Raw genomic sequence first — 17464 nt, 5'->3', positions numbered from 1 at the left:
CTTGAAGATGTAGTGATAGTTAGAGACAGATGCGAACACTTTGCTGAAACTAAACTAGTAATCAGGGATAGCATAGGGAGGCGGAGTTACAGAACAGTGCAGAAATACTAAGAGATTGCGTTAGTGAGTTAGTTACGTGAATATTTATAAACTACCCAATAAAAGTGATTGTTAGTTAGTTAGTTTGACAGACAGTAAGTGTATTAATCGGATTAGTACTGTACAAAACCTAGATTAGTAGTAGTTAGTAAGAATCGTGCTTTACAACATTTAACTACCAAGAAAAAGCAGGAAGTAAGAATTGCGAGTTGGGAAGGAACTACTAGAAAATCCGAAAATACCATAAACACCCGAATAGTGGGACACCCAGACAGGGGAGTGACTCGGCTGGTAAACATTCAGACGCAGACATAACAGGGGAAGACAAATGAGAACTGTAATGGAAAACACCAACCAATGATCTATGAAAAATGAATAATTAACAAGAATAAACATGAATACATACAGGACAAATACAGAAACATTACATGTACTGCTAAATGCCTAGTGTAGATGTAAATGAGATACAATTGCATCAATTGCATTTTAATTGTGCAAGGTCCCTGCCAAATAAACAGCTAGAATATTATGGGAGGCTGTAAAGGGTATCTGTATGGAACAAAACCATAGCCTTTGCATCTCGCCATCAGGACATGTCTGTGAGAACGATTGCACAAAGAACTCCATCGCCTTTATACACATCACGCTCAATGCCTCAGACACAGGACAGATAATAAAACATTTCCTCAATAAATCAAACTCCAGCCATATGTTTGCATTGAAACCTATGGCTGGTGAACAGCTTGCATGCATATCTGCAATAAAATCTAGAGATGGTGACATGCAGAACAGTTTGTTCTGCACTCTTCAGAAATTACACGTGAAGGTGGAATGCGAAGTTACAGAACCCTTTATAACTCTGAAAATTAAAACCAGATGTAGTTGTTCTAGAGGACCCTCTATCATTGACATAACTTTGCAATAAATAAATAAATAAATAAATAAATGTCCTTGTTGCCCCCAGAACTTTCCCTGGCATTTTGGGACAGCTCGATGAGCTGCTACTAGAGATGCTGAACTCTTTCATAAGGGGTTCATTCTTCAGTGACTCAAATAATGCTATTATTTATTTTATTTCTTCTCTACTGCCAAACGAGGGTAAGGTCCATTTGAAATGTCACAAGTTATGGCCCAGCCTTGCTTCTTAATTCTGAAAACAAATTGTATGCCAAGGTACTTATGGCGTGCTTGGAACCTTACATTAACTCGGGAGGTAAGAGCGGTCATTTGACAGTCAACACACCCAACCTTGAATGGCAGCGGTGAACGAGAGGCATTAATTGTAAAGCTTTGGATGAGACCATTTCCCCAAGTCCTCTTATCTAACAAGCTGGTCTTATAAAATCTTATTTAGCTGTGGACAATGTGGATTGCTTGCTCCGTGTATTTTATTCTACAACAGATACACACTTCTGATTCCTTCGGTTGAAGCTGAAAAGGCCTGGGGCCTGGGGCCGTATATAGTGGCATTGACTTGCGGTCAGTTCTGGGTGAAATGGACTTCAGTCACGACTTGATGAACATGATTCAACTTCTGTACCCCAGCCTGAGTGTGTCAGTCAGAACTGGAACTGCACCCGCTGAAGTAGGCAAGGGTGCCCTCCAAACCCGTTTCTTTTTGCCATCTCTGTGGGACCCACGGCTCTCAGGCCGTCAAACAGTCAACTTTACACTTTACCATTTAAAACAACATATGTCCTTTTCTGCAGATGATGCCATTTTTTTTTTTTTTTCCCATTGAGGATATTTATTTTATAAGGTCTTTGGGTGCAAAACCCAACTGGGAGAAATCTGGCATAGACAATCTGCCTGACACAGAAATTTGAAACATCTGAAATGCAGTGCAGTCTGTAAGTATTTGGGCATACTGTTACACGTACCGGGCGTGGTACGCATAGACAGTGATATTTTTAAATATCTGGAAAACAGTCACAAAAATGAAGTCAGTTAGACTTGACTTGTTTTCATGAAGTCTCTCAAAGTTATATTTATTTACAATTATCACAAGTATTAAAATTATCACCCCTGCCTGCACTGTCCCTTTAATAGTTACTTGTACTGCTGTACAGATATAACCATTGTCTCTGTCTCTAGACATTTATCTCTTGTTCATAGAACACTCAAAATAAAATGGTCACTATCAAAAACAATATCTTCCCCATACACTTTTCATATCTCTATTCACTAGACATTTATATCGTGTTTATAGACACTCAAAATAAATGGTCATTCCTAAACATGTGTCTATATTCTGCATCAGCATCCTCAATGCACTTCACATACTTCCCAGTATCCTAGGGCATGCATCGCAGTGATGAATAATTAACTTGCATATTATTCTATGGTTTAAACAATTGAACCCTTCATTAAACTTGAAACTATTGAGCACGACACGACAATATACAAAGCTATCAGCACCGAGTGCTGAATCCTGTCATCTCTACAACAACGACACATAACGTTAATTGGAGAAGAGAATACGTGAATTTTAGCTAGAATAGCGGCAGTGCCAATCTGGGCTAACTTTACATAAGTAACCGAATTGATTTCCAAACGAATATGAGCATATGCCCTTGGTAGCTAACATTACCTAATTTCGCTCCAAACAGGAAAACAAGCAATGTTCGCTAACTTTCCAAATTTCACAGAAAACTAACGTAGGGCTAACGTTAACTTTGCTAACGTTAACTTTGCTTAGTAACAGTAAAATAAATTCAAATAAGTTATATAATTAGCTAGCGTTCGGAGCATTCATAACATTACTGGCGAACGTTAGCTAACTTCTCACATCTTAGTTAGCCTACATGAGCTAATTCACACTAAACTAGATAAACTGGACATTCACCAATCTGACAAACGTAAATCAAACTCTATACTGATTTTATAAAACTGAATTACACAATACATGGTGCTTGTGACACTTTACTAACCTGGAAAACAGTCACAAAAATGAAGAGTCAGTTAGACTTGACCTGTTTTCATGAAGTCTCTCAAAGTTATGGAGATCCCTCGCCAAGTCCAATACCTAGACTCAACCGTGTCGTATAATTGCTATTACAGGCAACTAGGTAAAATCATTATCGTGAAACAAATAGACAGATTTCACCTGTAAAACAAAACTATAAACTCTCAAAAACAACATCACTAATGTGATCACATTTTAGTGGGCATCACAATACTGCAGCACAGTTTGTTTCGGTGAGCCTATTGTTTGGCGTATGTCACTGACATTGGCACAATTCTGGTCCTCATGTTGACAAAGGCCAATAACAGACAAACACTGTTCTAATTTGAACAAAGTCAGATTAGCAGTTCCACTGAAGAGAGGTGTCCGACACAGAGGTCATGGCTAGCATCGATCTCTACTGAGCTTTATCATGTGGCCTTTTTTTTTTTTGCTAATGAAATGTGATTACATTTCGTTCAAACAGGACAAACTGCCCGAGTGTAGTTTGAAAAAAGAGAGCGCGTGTTTCTCATGTGTCGGTTCTGCACACTCCTTGACAGCCAGCCAGCTTTGGCCTATTTTCAAAAGCTTGAATGTGTTTTGAAGAGAATTGCATCCTGGGTCCAATTAAGAAAGTTTGGTTCAAATTTGACATAGCTTTGAGGAAACATACTTAACTTTCTCTTAAAGGTACAGTCGATAATTTCGGTGAAGAGAGGAGTTTAACATAGAGGAGCAGCAACAAAGACGCTCAAACCACAACACTGTCTATCCCACCCCTTCTCTGTGAACGCGCTGACATTGAAATGCCATTAGCTGTGGCAATTGGAAGCAATTTTCATCCAATGAGCTTGAGCTATTGTACAACTATACAATATTTTGAAACCCGGATAAACACAGGCAGAGGGTGAGTCAACATGTCAGTGAGCCTTTTTCAATGAAGGATTTACAATGGTCTTGTAACAATGTTCTTACCTATTGTACCTTTAAGTTCTAAAAATAACACACAAATTGGACCCTTTATTGTACAATAAGTTTAAGCAACAAATCTGTTTAAAGTACAAGCATGTGCAATCTGTTAGCATTTCACTATTGGCTTCAGAGTGGCAAGTGCTTCTGAAAGGAGCTTGGGTTTTTAAATTTCAAGTTTTTATCAAAAACAAATAGATGGCACCATGAACAGAGCTTTAATAATATATACATCATCAAATTATTAGTGCTATTAGTCATTAATATTTTTGCAATAATTTATTTTACAGGGTGTTAATTGCCTACTATTTACTGGGAGAATACCAGCTACTTAATTGTAATTATCAGGTAACTATTTTGATAGTTATAAAAAAATGATTATAATAATTTTTTTTATCTCTTCATACATCTTTATAATGGATTTACTGGAGCTCCGATGGTGGTGCAAATGCATCTTTACCACAGTCTTTTAAAAGGACACATGTCATACATTTCACGTGGTAATTTAGTTTTAGTTTTCTGAAGTTTAGTTGAATCCGATGAGTCCTTCGTACAAACCCTTCGTACAAACCAAAGTAAGAGAAATCAATAATAAGAATACAAAAAAAATGTTCTTGCTTGTAGCCCATTGACTCTAGGCAATGGCTCCTAGAATGTATCAATGATGCCACATCGCGGTCAAAAAACGACACTTTTACGTCTTGATAATCCACCTAATGCCATGGCTTTTTTATGAAATGTCTTGCTGAAAACTTTTTTTGTAGCCAGAGTGGAGCGGTGGGAAACTTCACAGAGGGAGAGTATCCCTTGTGCTTCCCCCGCTCGCATACTTACGCAAGATACAGCACATTTCTTACAGCTTTCCCAGCGCCCCACCCTCAGGGTTATTTGAGTGCAGGAATGTGATTCTTGTCCCGCCTGGAGCAAGTAGAGGAGCGTCAAGCCTGCACTTGCGAAATAACGGCTGCCTAACCAACAAAAGTTGCAGCAAATACAAAAAAGCACCTATAAGTCTTACAAAGAGACACTCACTGTCATGCAGAGACATGCACATATACACTTGCAGCGAACACATTAGCCCCTATCAATCTATCAATCCATACAGGAACAATTAAAAATCGACTCTTCTTCAATCAAACCGACATAGAGGTTTGTGAAGTGATTTGGACATCATTGGTGAACCCATGGCAGTAGTCTAAAGTAAAGCACTCTTACCCCTCCCTGTACAAAAAGGGCTATAACAGTCTGCACTTTAACATCACATTCATTATTTTGTTTTGAATGAAATGTGGAGTATAGAGCCAAAATGACAAATAAATTGTCTCACTGTCCTGTAAATCTGTGAAGAGAAATGTGAAGCATGTGGAGGAACAAGTAGTTGCCAGTGGCAACCAAAACAGGTTACAGTGAGGGAATGACAGGAGAGGAAGATCTAAGAAAGACAAGCAGAAGCAGGAACAAATGTACCTGAGGAAGAAGGGGACAGAAAATGAACAGTGTGTCTTTAATGGAGGCAGCGGCCTGTAGTGTAGTGGTTAAGGTACATGACTGGGACCCGCAAGGTCGGTGGTTCGATCCCCGGTGTAGCCGCAATAAGATCCGCACAGCCGTCGGGCCCTTGAGCAAGGCCCTTAACCCTGCATTGCTCCAGGGGCAGGATTGTCTCCTGCTTGGTCTAAAACTGCATGTCTCTTTGGATAAAAGCGTCAGCCAAATACATGCAATTTATCCTCCTGAGAACCAAAGAAAAAAAGTGTCTTATAATTTCTTTTTTTGTGTGATTTCCTATCTATTTGGGCCTAAAAAACCATTTGGCGAGGCAAGCACAAAAACCTTTAGGCCAGTAGGGTTGGCTTTCCTGGCACATACTGCCTGACTGGGCAGCGGCCCGTGAACGGGATGATTTGCTCATCAACGCGCACCTTGTCACACCTCGGAAGGCTGAGACAACCTTGCCTCACACGGTCAAGCAATGGTCTGGCTGTCCAAAGAATGTCTGACTCCTTTGTCTCTTCAGTTACATCCATGTCATTGACTTGAGTGAGCTTCTCAGCTTGTAGAACCTATCCCATGTCATTTTCCTGCTAATAACTGGCACTTTAGTTTTTTTTAGCCCAAAACATTTTGACTCTGTGTACTGATATGCCGAAGAAAATCTTGATTTCTTGGGCAGTAGTATTCAGTGACACTCCTATAGTTTGCAGCTGTCTTTAATTTGTAAAAGCTGCCGGATCTTCAAAGATTTTGTCGTCGAAGTACTGTGAAAAGTACTCGATTGGACTCCAGTATTCACAGATTTTAGTCATCTTGATAGACAGGAAGCCCAGGTAGCACAGGTGTGAATCTATTATGATGGATAGAAAAAACCCACAAATAAATTCAAGTTTATAAAAGGAGTAACAGTTAATCTTTGATGAAAGGCTGAGATGGAACCAAAGAGGTAAAAAATCATGCATGCATGATGTCACACAGTGTTTCTATGGGTGATGTCCAATGGTGCATTAAGCCAAAAGTTTGTGGGCACCACCATTGTTGAAATCTGGCTAACTAACCAGACTAACCAGATTTCTAACCACATTAGAGATTAGGGAGGGTGTCTGATTTTGGTACCGCCTTGATAGGCAGCTGAAGACGGAACCAGCCATAGGAAGTTCTACCACTCCCAGAACCAATAAATTACCTCTCTATGTTAACCTATGTTAACGGCAACGTGCATTAGGTGCAAGCTAACATTTAGGCACAGGGATTTGCAGCTCTTTTGGGATGCAGTGCAATCCGTGTCACGTTTCATGTTTAGTTATTGTCTTAGTTATGTTATTGTCATGTCACGTATTATGTTAGTCTAGTCTATTATGTTAGTTTTTATGGGTTTTTTCCTGTTACATTTAATTTTTCATGTCATGTTACGTTTCATGTTGACATCACTTTACTTGCTGAACAAGTTTTTACTTGTAAATATTTATGATAGTAAATAGTATTTTTATGTTATGCAGGAAAAATGCTTTACATTGCTGACATTGTCAAATACTGAACCGCATTTTTTAGTGGGAGACTGACAACGCTGTTGGCTGTCAGCCGGCTACAACTATCAAGAGCGCGAATTTGACATACATTCTGATTTAAAAATCAAAAAGGTTGCTGTTGCTGTATTTACAGTTTTTGAAATTAACAAAAGTGGATTGAGGATAACCGTGCTCAAAAACCTGACTATCCGACTCAACGACTGACATATTTTGAACGAATCGCATCCAAGCTAAAGCCTGGTGTAACCGCTGCAGCAGTTTGTGTCTCAGATCTGTCCGCACTTATTTGTGTTGACAATGAACACGGTCGACTACGACGACGACACAACATTTCTGGGAGAATGGGGAAGTTTTCAAAAAATGATCATGGCACTGCTCTGTATAAGCATAACTCCCAACGGGTTCACCGCTATGTCCATAGTGTTCCTCGGTGACACACCGCCGCACCACTGCGCGATACCCGCAAACGTCAATATTACCGCCGAATGGAGAAACTATTCTATTCCACTGGAAGAAGATAATGGAATGTTGAGATACAGCAAATGCACTCGATACAAACTAGACGTAATAAAACTTCTTTCAGACAATAGATCCGTGCCTGGAGTCGACGTGAATGTTACTGAAATAGAACAAGAAGGCTGCAATGACGGGTGGGAATACGACCGAGAAATTTACGTATCAACCATCGTGTCCGAGGTAAGTCAACAAACGCAACTGGACTGGACGTTCCTGGAAATGTTCTACTTAAGTTTTCAAAGTAATTAAAATCATTAAAATTATGAACAGTATCCATCACTGTTATTAGGCTACCATCAGTCGAGTAACAATAGAAAAGGTATTTATATTGCGAACAAAAGTTTTTATTTTCTTTAAAATTATTCAGAATAGAGGATAATCTAGTGTCATTATCAAGTGCTAATAGTCTTATTTGCATGCCTACTACAGGTAAATTCGTGCTAAACCGCCTTGTCGGTTTTGATGAAACTTTACAATATGGTAGATCCTTGCGAGTATTATTGCTGCTAAAGGTGATGCACTTATTAAGTTGAGGGGGTCAATTACTTTTTCACACACATGATCTCTTTATTAATAACAGATCTATCATTCGACTACAGTTCATTGAACCTTGTCTAAATTGTAACAGTAAACATGTGCTTCCTCTTCAGTGGGATAATCCTGCATGGTTGCTGCATGTTGCCTGCACAAATGCTTAATAATTAAAATAATTATATATGTGCAGTGAATGTCTAACTTGTGCAGTACCTATGTGCTCTGTCCTCAGTGGGATCTGGTGTGTAGTGATGCTTGGAAGGCCCCCTTGACTACCTCTTTGATGTATGCTGGAGTGCTATGTGGATCCTTTATTTCTGGACAACTGTCTGACAGGTAGTACTCTCACACACACACACACACACACACACTGTTTCATACACACATGTACACATACTGTACTGTCTCTCTCACTCTCTCACTAGGGTTGCCACCTGTCCTGGATTCTCCGGGACTGTCCCGGATTTTTGTTGTCTGTCCTGGAAAAAATAATGACACTAAATGTCCCGGAATCTAAGTCTTTTCTGACAGTCCGGCTTATTCAGTTTTCGTATATGCCCAGGATTTTTACAGGACTGAGGTGGCAACCCTATCTCTCACACACACACTCACGATAAAACATCTGCGATAGCAACATCATGGGAACAAGTCATTCAGAGCTCTGCAATATTAGTAACTTTGAGGGTGAATTCAACGTAGTCTATACCTATTTTCATTTGTAACCCATAATGTATAATTGTTTTATTAAATGAAAAGGGTAGTGTTATGAAATCTGAGACCTTTCAACTGTCAAACATGTTTTGATCAGAAAATACAGAGAATATTTAAACCTGGTGCTTTTAACAGAGTGTTGTGTGTGTTTGTGTGTGTGGTTTTTTTGTTTGTTTTTTTTTAGGTTTGGGAGGAAAATCATTCTGTTTGGAACAATAGCGGTTCAGACTTTGTTCACATTCTTCCAGATTTTCTCCACCTCATGGCTTATGTTCTCGGCACTGTTCTTTGTCGTCGGGATGGGACACGTTTCCAACTATGTGGCAGCTTTTGTCCTCGGTAATTAGACCGTCTGTGTTGCTATTTCCATGTATGTTACTTGCTAAATAAATAGTTACATAATTTGCGAAATATTTCCCCATTGGGCAGTAATTTCATCAATCAAAAATTACAACCTGGGTCTAGGTCCAGGGTCAGGCCATGGCAGAGTAAAGGACAGGGAGGTGGGGTGTAGAATGGGGAGTGGGAATGAAAGACGGACAAGTAACTCCGTTCCTGTCGGCCTAAACATGGGGGCGACATGGCTCAGGCAGTAAGAGCAGTCGTCTGGCAGTCGGAGGGTTGCCGGTTCGATCCCCTGCCCGGGCTGTGTTGAAGTGTCCCTGAGCAAGACACCTAACCCCCAAATGCTCCTGATGAGCTGGTCGGGGCCTTGCATGGCAGCCAATCGCTGTCGGTGTGTGTGAGTGTGTGAGTGTGTGAGTGTGTGAGTGTGTGAGTGTGTGAGTGTGTGTATGAATGGGTGAATGGAGAAGCATCAGTTGTACAGCGCTTTGGATAAAGGCGCGATATAAATGCCTGCCGTTTAAACCACTAGTTCTCAGTAGCTTACCGGGGTCAAAGCGGTGTATAGCCAACCCCCAACAATGTCTCCTCCCAGGATCACCTTCAAGAATAACAAAGGAAAAGTAACAAAGCAAAATGACCAAACCGTATCCCGTTGGAAGGATGCAGTCTAGCTGGAAACACTCTAACTTTGCCGGAGCCCCCTAAATGGGGAACGGAGGCACAGTCAGGGTGGGCGAACAGGGTTGAGCACGAGTGAGGCAGGGGAGAGTCGTAAGTCAAATACAAATACGGTCATACAGAAGTCAACGAAGCAATCACTAATCCACAGTCATACACACAAAGATCCGCTGAGCTAGTCCACCCAGATCAGTAGGAGTGGCGGCCTTTTCAAAGAAAGGCTAGAAGGCTAGTCATTTGGGAGACAATAAGGTGGCGACACACAATTTGTCAAAATGTTTAAATTACAATCATTTTGTGTAAATTTGACCCCAAACGTAAAACTGGTCATAAAATCTTAACATAATACGAGGGTTAAGACATCATACCTGGGGCCTGTATCACAAAGCAGAATTACTGAGTTAGGTGGATAACTGCAGTAAAACCCAGTGCCCCACTGGACTGAAGTCAAATGAAGTGGTCCATGTTTTACTCGGTTTAACTCAGTGATCCTGCTTTGTGATACAGGCCCCAGTTTATTGATGTTCTTATTAGTCTTTGGTTATGTTCCAGTTACACCTGTACATAAGAGGCTATGGCTTTCTCTGAAATTGAACTTCCTGTTCTTTTTAAATCTTGTCTAAAGGAGCAGAAATTTTGAGTCCAAGAATTCGGATCATATACTCCACTGTGGGAGTGTGCATTTGTTTTGCCTTCGGCTACATGTTGCTTCCCCTGATGGCCTTCTTCATCAGAGACTGGAGAATGCTGCTGATTGCCATGGGTGTTCCAGGAATTTTCTATTTCCCCCTTTGGAGGTAGGTGTGTGATACAACTAAGCTTCATGCCTTATCCTGCAGTTCATGCATCACAGCACTGCTTTGGACATTTGTGGCAAGTGCCATTTGTGTGACTTTTGGCTCATTTGAGTATTTAAAAGTTTCAATACTATACTTACAACTCGAGGAAGATTATTGTCCAGAAATCGTTTTCTTCAACATAACGCAATTGTTTTTGAACCACACCATGAATATCACTCTCCAGTGCAGACTGACTTTGTGTTGGGACAGGTTCATCCCAGAGTCCCCCCGATGGCTTCTCTCTCAGGGCCGGGTGGAGGAGGCGGAGGACATTTTGAGAGGTGCTGCCAAGCAGAACAGAGTCAAAGCCCCGGAGGTCATCTTTCAGCCTCTCCAGGTCTTGCTAATTTTACCCTCATACAAATACATCTCCACAGTTGGCACTGCCTGTATTATCCTATCACAGCATCCTTCAAATTGACCTTTGCCTTTTGGTCATAGAGCTCAGCGGGTTTCCAAAGGAAGGTCTGTGAGGACGTTCCATAGGGCTTCCCAGAAAACATCCCTTTAAAAAACATTTAGCGTGTTTCCCTGTCTAGCAAATTAAATATTTTACAGCTTCAATAAACCTTGTATGATTTACACTTAACGTAGTATATATACAACATTATATAACAGTATATAACATAGTTTTTAAATATTTTGATTGTAATGTTAAAGTACATTGAGTTAAAGTACAAGACCGATGGAATATGGGGATAGTCTCTCTCCTACTCAGGAGATGGCCAGGGGGGAGAGGCACCGGGTGGGGTACATTCATGACTCTCCGGCTGGCATCCACTCAGTGTTCAAGAGGGTTGCCTCAATGTGAATACACTCAGGAATAAGAAGGAATAAGAAGAGCCTGTGTCCACTACACTTCTTTTAACGGGTGCCAGCGCCTTTTTAAAACGGTTTTCCACAGGGAGGGAGCGCCTCTGGTGAGACTACTGCAGTTGGCATCTCCACCATTTTTGTGCGGCCGGTTCGGGAAGTAGTTCAACCTTTCAGAAAGGCACGCCGCTCGTCAATGTCACTTTTCATGATCCGACCAATCACAGCTTGGATGGGGCGGGACCAACCTGAACCGAAAAACCAGTGGTATGTTATTAGGTTTCTGTGTTGGTCACGGTTTGTCCACACCAAAAACCTTGTTTGAACACAAGGATGTTAATAAGTGTACATGGCACTGGAGCACCTTTCACCAACGGTCACTGATGAACTCATCAGACCTGAGGCTGTATGATCTGGACTCTTGGGTGAAAAGAGAGGGGCTGAGCTGTAAACTGGTCACCATCTGGTGGTGCGTTGGATCAGATGGCAGAGGAAGCTGCCAAAGAGACTAGGCCCAGATATGTAGTGAGGGTTTGCACGGAATGCCTGGCAGAGAACTCTGTCTGGAATTATTTCAACTCTTACCTCCAAAAGAGCTTCTCCTATATCCTGGAGGAGGTTGGTGTCTGTGTTGGACCGTGTTGAAACCTCTGTTGTGGAAGCAGCTGTGGTCATATTAGCTAGTCAATGCCTGTCCTGGCAACAACCTAAGAACGTACTGGAGGACTCCAGCAATGACAGAGGCTATGAAGCTGTAGAACGAGTCCTTTCAAGTCTGGTTGGCGCGGACAACTTCTGATTCAGCAGACTGCTATCAGCCAACAAGAAAAGGCGGCAAGTGTTTTTGTGGACAGTATCGTCCTTTTGGCCTCATCCTACTGTGACCTTCAATGCACACTAGAATGGCTTGCAGCTGAGTGCGACAAAGTTGGTATGATTATCAGCAGCTCTATATCTATGCCCGTGGTCCTCTCCCAGGAAAATATGCCTTGTCCCATTCAGGGGGTTCATGTAGCTGGTTTGCTTTTCTGCATTTTATCCATTTGTACTGTACTTTGTACTCTTGTACGGTGTCTTGTGTTGTTGCTTGTGAATTTACTCCTGTAAAATAGACTCTCGTATCAGTGAGACCTCCGTGATAAAATAAAGGATAAATAAAAAGAAATTAATAAAGGTTCCAGGTGGAGATGTTTACATATCTTGGGGTCTTCGGTGAGGACCTCAACAATTCTATTTATTGTGACACGTGTTTCCATAGGTAGTAAAGGTGAAAAAAGTGAACCACCACAACATCTATGATCTTCTGAAGTCCAACAACATCCGCCAGATCACAATCCTACTGAGCTTTGTGTGGTGAGTGTCCCAAGACCCTGGTCAAATAACACAAAGCATGAGCCAGCTAAAAGCTGAGAACAATAGATTTTCATGTAAACCTTATTTTTTGTGAATAGTGATGGCTGAAACCTCTAAATCAGGTTTAATTCAGATGTTTTAAATCAGTTTAAAACACCTCCCCTTCCCTACTTTTCAGGCTGGTAATTTCCATTGGCTACTTTGCCTTAGCTTTGAACACCTCCAATCTGTCTGGAGACCCCTTTTTGAACTGTTTCTTCTCGGCGGCTGTTGAAGTCCCAGCCTACATTTTATCATGGGTCCTATTTCGCTCGTACCCAAGGCGACTGTGTCTCTCTCCCATGCTGGTCCTCGGTGGAGCGGTACTGCTGCTCACACAGTTCATACCAGGAGGTAAGTCTTATCAAGAGGGAATCAGATGTGCAAATAGCAAGTTTCTCATGCTTCTTACAAAAAATGGGAATGTGATATAGGGGATGGCCAGATGTACCCAGCCAGTTTTATAGGAATTTGACCAAACCCAATTATCAGGTGCCACATAAACCTAGCCACATCCTCCTGTCTGACAGCCCCAATTAGAGGAGAAGAATGAAAACCAGTAGTAGTACTGCCCTGGCGGGCCAAATTTGAGTAGCACTGTTCTATGGCAAGGTTTTTGATGCACTTAACAAAAGTGAGTCATGAGCTTGGTTTAACCTTTTACCCGAAGGAAGGCACCTTCCTAGAGCTCCTGTTACTGTGCAGGGCCCTCAATTTGTATTTGTCTATAGTGCCCCCTAATGGCCAAATATTGCTTCCAGCAGCGACTTTGTTTCTGCGGGTCTCCGTTCCAAGAGCTAACTAAGCCCACTGCTGGGTAGCTTTAGCAGTTTGAAATGAGAAAGGAACAGGGTGATATAGTAGCAAATAGGAGGCAAGGAAACAAATTAAATTAAAAGAGGCATAAGAGCTGAAAGTGTTTAGGCACAGTATGAAACGAGAGTCAGCACAATGCTTCAAGACAATATACAAATTGTAGATTGAAAAATGCAAGCAAAATATTTTTTTTGAAATTATCTTAAAATATTGTTTGTGGGAGCTGTGTTCGAACAAGCACCACTGTTGTCTCGATATTTTCAGGATGATGACACTACCCTCATGACATGTTTGGATTGGGCAGTTCTGTTATCTCTCTACAGATGTGAGTTCAGTATCTACTGCATTGGAAATGGCAGGAAAATTTGGGGTCACCGTGGCGTACACTATCGCATATGCCTTCACGGCGGAACTGTACCCCACAGTCCTGAGGAACACAGCAGTGTGTGCCTGTTGCACAGTTTCTCGGCTGGGCAGTACTGCTGCACCCTACTTTGTCTATCTGGGTTTGTGAGCCTTAATACCTGCTCCCCTCTATCTGTCAGTGTCTCTCTTAAAATGAGCATTCCTCTTTCACCAGTGGCTCTTTCTCCTTTCCTTCCTTTCTTGTTCTTCTCTTGTCAGACATGCTGGCCCTCCCCTGTTGAGTCACTGATTTTCCCTCACTAGAGCCTTGCAGCTGGTACTATCCAGTATACTATTAGACATATTTCCATTTCCAAAACTTCATCATTTTGAATGTCATACTTTATTTGCTTGACTGACTGAGATGGTGCCTTTTTTTTCTCATGCAGGAACCTATTACAAGTCCTTGCCATACTTATTAATGGGGAGCTTCATTGTTCTGGGGGGATTGGTTAGCCTCCTGCTTCCTGAGACCTATGGTATGCCTCTCCCAGAGACCATCGATCACATGCAGACTATTCAAAGGTAAGGCAGCCAGATCTCACAAATACAGGGTCTGCTCCCTCAGCTGTTAGCACTGTGCTACAGCAACTTCTGAGAGTGAATGTATGTCAAATGAATGGTTCCCGTGTCAGAGACAATGAGTATGGTTGTCATGCCTTTGCAACTGGAATATTTTGCGAGTAATTCATCTTTTTTTCCCTATTTTGTTTTCTGCAGGTGTAAAAAGAGAAAAAAATCCAATAATTTAACAGCGATAGAAGATGAAAACCTTCAAACTCCTGTATCACCGATCAGAAATGCTCTTCAGGAGGCAGGTGTGGATGTGGAACTACTGTCAGCAGAAGACTTCATAAACCAATCTACAAAGCCTACAAAGCACTAGTTAGCTGCAAAAACAGGATGACCAGGTTACAGTTTACTAAGTAGTACATACAAGAAAAAGGTATTTTGGACAGATGTGTCCAGAACTTTTTTGACAACAATCTCAGCTTGCATACCCAAGCAGAACCTCACCGCAGAGGTCAGGACAGCAGAGACTCTGACCACCTTTAAGCACAGACTGAAGACTCACCTCTTCAGGCTGCACTTCCCCCCACCCCTCCCTACCTCCCTGTAATCTCTAATTGACTGTTCGCTTTTTATCTTTTAGTTCTCACAATAGTGTGAGTCATTATTACTAGACTTGTTTTCACTAGGATGGTTTTACTGCTACAACATGACTGTTCAATAGCACCTAAGGCCAATTCACTCTCTCACATTTTACAAACTGAATGATTAAAAAAAATGTGAAGGTCTTGGTTTTCTGCCCCTAAATATTTGCAGAATCATTTCAATCGATTCTTGACTCAGTTAACTATTATAGGGTTATATCCCCCCCCTTGACAATTAAAGATGCCTTAGGGGACATCGGTCATCTATTCTCCTTATATGCCTCCTCTGAATTAGTTGTTTTGAGACATGAACTGGAACAAAAGCATGATTAGAAAAGTAAAAGCAAATGACTCTTTTTCTGACTGCAGTAATAATGCTTCTGTGTTCTGGAGAATACTAAAATCTCTGAAGAATGGCAGTGTTTCCTCTATTCCATCTCAGATAAAGGGCACCCATGGTTGCATCTCAAACAAATTAGATATTTGTGAAACTTTTAATATTCATTTAATTTCTTTTGGTTACTTATTCGATGAGCTAGCTTCCAACATTATATCAGATGAGTTTATTAATAGACTAGATACTGAACCTACTCCCAACTCATCGTCTCAACCATTTTATTCATTTCATTATTCTTCACGTCCCGTACCTTATTTCCAAGTGTATACAGCTTTGAATCACATTAACACGAAGGAAACAATTGGAGAGGATAATCTTGATGCTAGACTATTGCGTGTCGGTGCATCACTAATTGTGATTGCACTTGTTCCTATTTTTTCTATTTAACATTTCTGTTGGGTACTATTCCTAGTGTTTCGAAGGCTGCCCATGTCACACCCTTACATAAAGATGGTTATCCCACTGATTTAAATGATTATCGGCCCATCTGTAAACTACTTTTTTTGCTTAGCAAAAATATTAAAATAATTTTTGAATTCTCAATTACGTCATGCCCTTATTGATTGGTCTAACATCCTGCAGCCTCAGCAATCAGGGTTCAGGCCAGGACACAGTATTATCACAGCTACCACCTGTATAGTTGCGTTCGATAGAAAACAACACTATGCTGCTCTTTTTGTTGACCTTACCAGAGCATTTGATACTGTTGACCATAGCATTTGAATAAATAAATTGTCTGGATTGGGTATGGAGGAGTTATACATATCATACAGGGAGAACTGTCACTGATGGTCTTACATTAGACTTCTATGATATCTATAAAGGTGCCCCATGATTACAATAGCATTGTTGATTTTTGAATATGAAGGGCTTGTGTCCACTACGCTTCTTTTAACGAACCAAACCAATCCATAGAACCTTGACCAACATTTAAGGATCAAGGTTCTGTTGATTAGTTTGGTGACAAGCAGTATATGTTGCCACAGCACACCGACCATAATGATGTTTTATGAGCTCAAATTGTGCTAACAAGATCAGTAGGTCCAGTAATAAACACGAGGGGTTAAAAAACTTGTTTATTTTGAACGTGTTTATTTTAGCTTTATTTTTTGCCTTGGCCCAGTGTAAGATTCTTAGTTTTATGAACTGGGTAATTTCTGTTTTGTATTTCAATGTAGTTTACAAAACTACAAATATTCTACTGGACTTGCTAGCTGAACAGCACAACATGAGTTAATGCAAGTTATAAGATCTGTGGAATATGGCAGGGGTGCTAAGAATTTGTAATCCACAGAACCTTGAACCTTGAAAGTTCAGCAAACTGAAATATCCTGTACTGTAACTTGTAATCAGTTACTTAGGCCTCATTTTTAATTGGGCAGTCCAATCTTACAGTGTGTATAAAGTCAGTGAACAGTAGTGTATGCGTTCATGTGAAACGCCTACATTATTTTTGAAAAGTTAAAGTTTTATAGCCAACTAGGATGTAGCCAGGCTATCCGGGGTGGAATTAACCAAGTCTTTAAACTAGCATTTCCACCTTGTGAAAAACAAACACCATAATAATACTGAACTTCTGATGTGGCTGATAATGAAGTCAATTCATACAGTAGCCTATTCACCAGGGGCATCATTGGATCCAATTTCGTGGGACAGGAACATTTACCATTTGATTGAAAGATGGTGTGCTGCCGCTCTCCCGGGTCCTGCGGCCAATATCCTCTAAGAAACTGCTGTCCCAGGTGCTGAACGGAATGGCTGAAGGATTTGAGTGCAGTGATTTAACCCGTTCAGTCCCAAGAGTGGCACTCAAGTGTGACTAC

General features: G+C 41.0%; 1 protein-coding gene across 4 annotated transcripts; it reads left to right on the top strand.

Moving 5' to 3' along the window:
• Nucleotides 1-6735: 6735 nt before the first annotated feature.
• On the top strand, nucleotides 6736-16467 carry LOC133132101 (organic cation/carnitine transporter 2-like). 4 transcript variants are annotated; one of them, XR_009709070.1, is made up of 10 exons: nucleotides 6736-7734; nucleotides 8321-8424; nucleotides 8984-9138; nucleotides 10451-10622; nucleotides 10875-11001; nucleotides 12736-12830; nucleotides 13009-13223; nucleotides 13990-14191; nucleotides 14480-14615; nucleotides 14811-14933. XR_009709070.1 is itself a non-coding variant. In XM_061247269.1 (10 exons), exons 1-10 carry the CDS (start codon nucleotides 7336-7338, stop codon nucleotides 14974-14976), a joined length of 1752 nt encoding a protein of 583 aa, XP_061103253.1. In that variant the 5' UTR covers nucleotides 6736-7335; the 3' UTR covers nucleotides 14977-16467. The 4 variants fall into 4 exon arrangements, 3 of the variants coding, with proteins under 3 accessions (XP_061103253.1, XP_061103255.1, XP_061103254.1); XM_061247269.1 differs by having other exon boundaries at nucleotides 14009-14191; nucleotides 14811-16467; XM_061247271.1 differs by lacking the exon at nucleotides 13990-14191 and having other exon boundaries at nucleotides 14811-16467.
• Nucleotides 16468-17464: the final 997 nt, after the last annotated feature.

Source organism: Conger conger, chromosome 7 (genome assembly GCF_963514075.1).
Source record: "Conger conger chromosome 7, fConCon1.1, whole genome shotgun sequence".
In the NCBI taxonomy this organism is placed as follows: domain Eukaryota; kingdom Metazoa; phylum Chordata; class Actinopteri; order Anguilliformes; family Congridae; genus Conger; species Conger conger.
The sequence above is the reverse complement of the archived record's forward strand: the minus strand, read 5'-3'. Positions and strand labels throughout refer to the sequence as shown.

Bases quoted from the DNA above. Each gene is read 5' to 3' on its own strand.
- LOC133132101 (XM_061247269.1), top strand. From the start codon at position 7,336: ATGAACACGGTCGACTACGACGACGACACAACATTTCTGGGAGAATGG. The intron at 7,735-8,320 runs GTAAGTCAACAA...CTCTGTCCTCAG, and splicing joins TATCAACCATCGTGTCCGAG to TGGGATCTGGTGTGTAGTGA. The intron at 13,224-14,008 runs GTAAGTCTTATC...ATCTCTCTACAG, and splicing joins CACACAGTTCATACCAGGAG to ATGTGAGTTCAGTATCTACT.